The sequence below is a fragment of the Vombatus ursinus genome, unplaced genomic scaffold (genome assembly GCF_900497805.2).
Source record: "Vombatus ursinus unplaced genomic scaffold, bare-nosed wombat genome assembly UNPS02014786.1, whole genome shotgun sequence".
Lineage (NCBI taxonomy): Eukaryota > Metazoa > Chordata > Mammalia > Diprotodontia > Vombatidae > Vombatus > Vombatus ursinus.
In genome coordinates this window covers 32,599,743-32,606,738 of record NW_020954564.1, presented here as the reverse complement: position 1 = coordinate 32,606,738, position 6,996 = coordinate 32,599,743, and the positions used below count along the sequence as shown (strand labels likewise).

General features: G+C 44.7%; 1 protein-coding gene across 4 annotated transcripts in view; it reads left to right on the top strand.

Annotated features, from left to right (window-relative positions):
- The window catches only part of TTLL9 (tubulin tyrosine ligase like 9), a 33,738-nt gene that overhangs the window by 2,657 nt on the left and 24,085 nt on the right, over nucleotides 1-6,996 (top strand). For 2 of the 4 annotated variants that reach the window (XM_027867458.1, XM_027867460.1), the window contains exons 2-5: nucleotides 1,021-1,064; nucleotides 1,979-2,071; nucleotides 2,966-3,077; nucleotides 3,412-3,597. In XM_027867458.1, the coding sequence (XP_027723259.1) occupies nucleotides 1,021-1,064; nucleotides 1,979-2,071; nucleotides 2,966-3,077; nucleotides 3,412-3,597 (435 nt within the window). Of the gene's footprint in view, nucleotides 1-1,020; nucleotides 1,065-1,978; nucleotides 2,072-2,731; nucleotides 2,820-2,965; nucleotides 3,078-3,411; nucleotides 3,598-6,996 lie in introns of those variants that run through there. The other 2 variants (XM_027867459.1, XM_027867462.1) reach the window with 2 other exon arrangements.

The window sequence follows — 6,996 nt, the reverse complement described above, 5'->3', positions numbered from 1 at the left end:
ACTTAGGAGTCATCCTCAACCCTTCATTCTCCCTCACCTTTCATAAACAGTTGCCAAGTCCCGTCAATCCCTTTTGCGTACCTTTTGAGCCCCTGACCTCGTCCGTTCACATTACTTCCACCCTCTCTCCTACTCCAGGCCTCAAGTCATTCTCTTCTCCATTCCATTCTCTACACAGCTGCCTGTCTGAAAGGACAGGTCTGCCCCAACCACTGCCTGTTGAGAAAGCTCCCGGGGCTCTCTGTTGTCTCTAGGTTAAAACACAACTCCTTCGCTGTTGAAATCCCCTTGCTCTCTGGCTCCAGCTTAGCTGCACTGTGCACTATTTCTTATACCCAAACTGGCTTTTTGGCTGTTGCCTCTCCCTCTCAGTGCCTTTCCCCTTTCCTGGAAAGCATTCCTTCTTCACCTCTGATTTGAATAATTCCTTAGCTTCCTTTTTAAGTTTACCTCAAGAGCTACCTCCTACTGGAGGCTTTTCCTGATCCCCTCTTTCTTCTAGGGCCTTCTCCCCAAATTACTTTATATTTTGTTTTGTGTATATTCTGCTTATTTGTGTACATGTTGTTTCACTGACAGAATGTAAGCTCCTTGAAGACAGGGGCTGTTTTGTTTTTGTATCCACAGTGCCTGGCACACAGGAGATAATTAATAAATGCCTACTAATTATTTGGTTGGTTTGGTTTAATCTAACCTTGGGGCTTCTATAACTTCTCCATTTTAAAGAGGGAGAAACTGAGGCACAGAGAGAGGAAGGGACTTGCCCAAGGTTTTGTGACCAGGTGATGGCTTATGATCCAAGAACAAAATGGTCCCATATCTCCACAGACACAGACACCAGCCCCACCAAGCCTCCTTCCCTTTGTCTGGCGACAGTCTGATCTTTGGTAGAATATGGGCTTCTCTTCCCTGTCCTTTAGTACAACTGTAAGAAATGGGCCCTGCATAGGGAGTTCCTGCTGTCCCATTCTCCTGCCTGGTGGAAGTGCTGATCTCCTGCCTCCTTTTTTTAAATTCCAGAATCAGTGTGCGAAGGGCCATGGTGCACCAAAGGCCAAAGAGCGGTGAGTGGCCTGGCTTTGGAGGAAGACAAGAAGGAAAGGGCTGGCTCCAGCGTTTGTAAAGCTGTTCAATTTCTGTTATCTCACTTGATCCTCCCAACAACCTCTGGGAGGGCCAGCAGTAGTGGCTTTGTGGTCCTTGTTCTATAAATGAGAAGGCGAGGCTCAGAGTTGTTCTTCCTGAAGTCAATCACCTGGCCAGACTAGAAGGGCAGAAAGAATCGTTTTTGATTTTGTTAATTGTTCCAAAGTCATTCCAGTTGAGTAGTGGTGGAAAGAATATTGGCTGTGGAGTGACAGGACTTGGGTTCAAATCCTGACTATGCCCTTATTATCTCTGTGACTGGGTAAGTGGCTTAACCTTTCTGGGACTCAGATTCCTCATTTATAAAATGAGGGGGTCAGACAAGCAGATGACCTGGAAAGGCATTTCCAGATATGTCTGTGATCTATGATACATTCTGTTTCCCTGATTAGGGCCTCATTTTTTTCCTCCCATCTGTAAAATGAGAGGATTGGGCTAGGTGGCATGGAAGTTCACTTTTAGTCCTGACAGTCTGGGATTCTTAAGTGTGTGTGAGATAAACTTTGGCATGTGTTTTATTTGATTGGCAACACCAAAATCTCTTCCCTTATCTTCTCTCTTCATAGTTTTTTCCCCCCTACTTAGCCTAGTTGTTCACTCCTCACTTTTAGAAATTGCAGGATCCTAAGGTCAGGGTCTTGGGATTCCAAATGCTGAAGCTAGAAGGGAGTTGAAAGAAAGGTTGGAAGGCTGTGGGGAAGACAAAGGAAGGAAGGAGAGGCCCAGGGAAGAGACTTAGAATCTTCCTTTCATATCCTTCTTCTGACTTCCCAGAACTTCCCTTGGAAAGCTGTTGACTTTCTGAAATTTTTGATGTGGATGTGTCTCTTAGGGACCAGAAAGTATGTATCCGATTCAAGTGTGCTGTCATGAATACTCTTATGGATGTCCTTCGCCGCAGGCCTGGCTGGGTGGAAGTAAAGGAGTAAGACAGCCCCTTCCCTCACCTCTCTGCTTTGAGTGTTTCCTGCTATCCTTTGGGTTCCCATTTTCCCTTGGTTAAGGAGAGGAGGGGGTAGCTCTTGACCATTCACACATTGGGACTCACCTTGAAGAAAGCAATCTGCTCGATCTAGACTGTGCTTAAGGGTCTTTTTGTCTCAGCCCGCTGTATGACCTCAGGTACAGCCCCTAGTTTAGTGGGTGAACTGCCCAGGGTTGAAGAGCCTCTTTTCCAAGTTTGTTTTCCCATTGACAGTGGATAGGAAAAAGCCAGGAGCCCACATCCATGTGGTTCTCTAACTCCCATCTCTGCTGCCCCTCCAAGCCAAAAAGGAATGAGGACAGGAAATAGCCCTTCCTCCATAGGGAGGCAGTAAGGACCCTCCAAGTTGCTTCTTTGTACCCTGGGGAACTAACTCCTTTGAGTATAGGTCTGGGTGCTCACTCATCTGAGAAGTCATTCGTGAGACCTTTTAGCTGAATTCCAGAATATTTTTCTCTTCCTATTTTCTTTCCCATTGTTGAGGAATGAGGGTCAAGGGTTCCTTTTCCAGCTAACTCTCCATCATCTGTATTAATGCTTGAATAGGGAGGCAATGTTCTGAAGTGGATAGAGGACTAGATTTGGAGAGAGAGGATCTGTATTTGAATCCTGGAAAAGTAAAGGCCTAAATCCAGTTCCCCTGATTCCTTGTCCAGAGGGGTCTTTCTCTGCTGCCCTTGAACTACAGGTGGGCCTTCTCTGGGCCTTAGACCCTGCCCCCTCAGTCATCGGAGAGTAGGAAGGTGGGGTTGTGGTTTTTCCCCATCCACTCTCAATTGTCAAGGCTAGAACCCTTCAGGGTTCCTTGGTGACCAAAGTTTGTGTTTCCTACAGTGAGGGGGAATGGGATTTCTACTGGTGTGATGTCAGCTGGCTTCGGGAGAACTTTGACCACACTTATATGGATGAACACGTCCGAATCAGCCACTTCCGAAATCACTACGAGGTGAAGCATTTGGGGGGAACTGGAAAGGCTTAACGGGTACCTCATGACAGAACACAAGTCCCTCTTGGAGGGCTTACATTTGTCCTTGCTTGGGGCAGTCTCCTCTTCCCAGCTTGTTTGAGTTTCTGGAATATCCAGGCTGAAGGGAGTTGCTTTCTCCAGGCAGCGGTATAAACTAAGCATGGGCACAGAGCCTAGCAGGACAGGTTTTGGCCTGACCATGGGCATGAGGGTTCAGGTGGATGTGGGGGGCCAGAAGTGAGGGGCATGGGTTGAACGCAAGGCTCAGGTAGGAGAGGGGACTGGCTGACCCCGTTCCTATGTGATCCCTCAGCTAACGAGGAAGAACTACATGGTAAAGAACCTGAAACGCTTTCGGAAGCAGCTGGAGAGAGATGTAGGTAAATTAGAAGCAGCTAAGTGTGACTTCTTCCCTAAGACCTTTGAACTACCTTCTGATTATCATCTCTTTGTGGAGGAGTTTAGAAAAACTCCCGGCATTACCTGGATCATGAAACCGGTGAGTCCAAGAGAGTCATTCTATACACACATACACACACACATACACACACACACACACACGCACACACACACACACCCAAAGACACACACACATGCGCTCGCGTGTGTGCGCATGCAACAAGAAACCATGGTTCTAGGGCATCAGAGAGATCAGTCCATAGGACTCAGAGATAATGAATATACCCCCTGTTCCTTCTCAGTTGCTTTTCTTGAGAATTCAACAAGGAAGGTGGGGAGAACCCTAGGTTTGGAGCAGAGGCCCTGGGCTTAAAGCAGGCTTCAAACAACTTCACAGAACAAATCCCCTTAATAAAAGAATTTGTTCTGTAAAACTCGGACTCAGTCAAGGGGCCACACTTGAGGACTGAGAGGGCCACATGTGGCCTCTAGGCTGCAGGTTCCCCAACCTTACCTAGAGTGTTTATGTTTGTAGAGATTCTCTTCCCTATTCCTTTTCTAATAGCTTTATTCTTGACTAAATATTTTAATTTTAAAATGCATGTCCCTTTTCTGGTTTGCTAGCTTGGTTCAAGTGGAATTTAGCTAATTTTAGAGGTTCCCAGCTAAGCTTGGATGGGGAATGGAACCTGGGATGAATCTAGCACTGAGCAGACTGGGCTGCATTTGTGGGGGTCTTGTCTGGGATATTTAATGATGTTCATTGAGTACTGGGTCAATCATTAAAGGTGTTTTTTGAAAACTGTTTTGGAGGGACAGAAAAATCTAGGCTTCATTGACTTTTTTCCCTTTTCATTTATATTGAAATAATTTGTTCTTTTTGTCCTTTATGTTCGTCAGTATCCCTGCCTCCCCTACCCTCTTTGCCTTGTAACAGAGAATAAAAAAGCAAGGGGGGAAGCAAATGATATGCTGGTAAATGTTTTAACAGTTGATGTCTAACGAACAAAAAGTGTGCATGATAACGCTTTTAAGTTTAATCTTCAATTAACATTTTCTCTATCACTTTCTAAGGTCTAGAAATCAACAAAGCAATAAATCAGGCCTGATTTCTAGCATTTGCCAAGTTTTTGAGGTTCTCACACTGGAAATTTAACAATCAGCTCTCTCAAGCTGGTTGGACCTGCAGCATACCACTGTTCCACTCCTACTGTAAACCCAACTCTACTAAGAAGAGATTGTGTTTTCTCATCAGTTTTCTGGGGCCAAGCTTGATCGATGTAATTATATAGCATTCAGTTTTATTTTGTTGTTCTTTCTATTTACATTGTTGTAGTCATTGTGCATGTCATTTTTCTGGGTCTGCTTACTTCACCCTGCATCAGTTCATATAAATCTTCCCATGCTTCTCTGATTTCTTCATCTTCATTGTTTCTTATGGTGCAGTAATACTTCACTATATTCATGTACCACAATTTATTTAGCTATTCCCAAATCAATAGACGTCCCTTTTGTTTCCAGTTTTTTGGTACCAAAAGAAGTGCTACTATGAATATTTTGTGTCTATGGGACCTTTCTGGTTTTTACCTCCTTAGGATATGAGATTAGCAGTGGAATCTCTGGGTTAAAAGGTTTTTAGTCACTTATTTTTAGCATAATTCCAAATTGTTTTCCAGAATTTTGGGATCAATTCACAGCTCTCTTGACGGTATACTAATATGCATATCTTTCTGTAGCTTCTTTAATGTTTACTTTTTCCATCTTTAGTCATTTTTGCCAATGTGCTTGGTATGACCTTGGTGTGACCTACAGGATTGAATAGAATGCAGGCTACACTAGATGATAAAAATCACCTGTTACATCTATGTTGCTGTAAGTGTATCAAAGGCAGCCTCCTAGTTGTTCAGAGAAAACAATGGGCAGGAAGACAGTGGAGGTGACAAAAGGCAGTCCCATGTAGCTCCAAGACCTTTTCTCAAATATGGCCTACAGACAGAAGGACTGGAATCAACTAACTGTAAAGAGGTGCATACTCTGATTAGAGGTGAGAAGACCTCCAAGCTAGAGGGAAGAAGAGGGGAAACTTCATAGCCCGATGCTGTAGTAGTGGCATCCAGGAACCAGAAGTCTGAGCAATTCCTGAGACCTTCTAGGGCAAGAGGAGGAAATGATTTGCAAATGGTTGGGAAGTACTTGGAGTCCTGGTTTGGTCAAGACAAAGTGAACATTAACCTATAAGGGCCAAGGGACCCAGGAGCAAAGTCCAGGTGGGTTTGGGGGAAGGGGACAGAAGAGTTTATATTTTATCCTCGAGGCACTAGAAATCTACTGGAATTTATTGTGAAGGGGAATAACATAGATCTGTGTTTAAGGAAAATCACTCAAAACCACTTTGGTAGTTGTGAAAAGGATGGATTAGAGTGGGAAGAGATGAGGCAGGAGACCATTGCAACAGCCTGGGCCAGAGGTGGCTGTGTGAGTAGAAGGGGCTGGATATGAGAAATATTATGAAGGTAGAAATGGCAAAATTCAACAGTTGATTGGCTATGCAGGCTGATACATGAGTGGGTGAGGAGTTGAGGGTAACACTAAGGTTATAAAGCTGAGAGGCTGGAAGAATAGAGGTGCTTCTGACAGATATAGGGAAGTTCTGAATAGGAGTAGATTTTGGGGAAGAGATGATCACTTCTCTTTTGGACATGTTGAGTTTAAGAGGTCTCTTGGGGCATCACTTTCAAAATGTCCAGTAAGCAGTAGAACTTAATCCTACATCACCAGAAAGAGGCTGAAATTGGACATATAGATGTGTGAGCAGCTGTGTGGATGTGAAAATTAAACCCATGGGAGCTGGTGAGGCCAAGAATTGAGAGTGTAAGGAAGAGGAGGAGAGAGTCTAGGACTGTCTTAGGGAGCACTCACAGGTAGGGGGCATGATATCCAGAGGAAACAGAGGAGGAGTTGTCAGACAGATAGGAGAACCAAGAGAGAATAGTGTCATAAAAACCCAGAAATGAGAGAGCATCCAGGGAGAGAGGGTGATCAACATTGCAGATGCAGCAGAGAGGTCTGGAAGGATGAGGACTGAGAAAGGACTGTCAGGATTAACGGTTAAGAGATGGTTGGCAAGCAGTTTCAGCTGAGTAATGAGATTGGAAGCCTACTGAGGACTGAATTAGAGCTCTGGAGAGGAGTTTAAGCAGCTTTTTCTAGGAGTACGGCCAAGAAATGGAGTAGAGACATAGGATGGTAGGTTGAGGGGATGGATAGGGAGAGGGAAGCAAGTATGGAGGAGACCTGGGAATGTTTGAAGGCGGTAGAGAAGGAACCAGTAGATAGGGAGAGGTGATGAGAAGGTGTGTGTGTGTGTGTGTGTGTGTGTGTGAGAGAGAGAGAGAGAGAGAGAGAGAGAATGATTAGGTGCTATATTTTTGCTAGGCGCTGTGCTAGGTGGAAACAAAAAATGAGACAGTCCCTACCCTTAAGGAACTTCCATTCTATT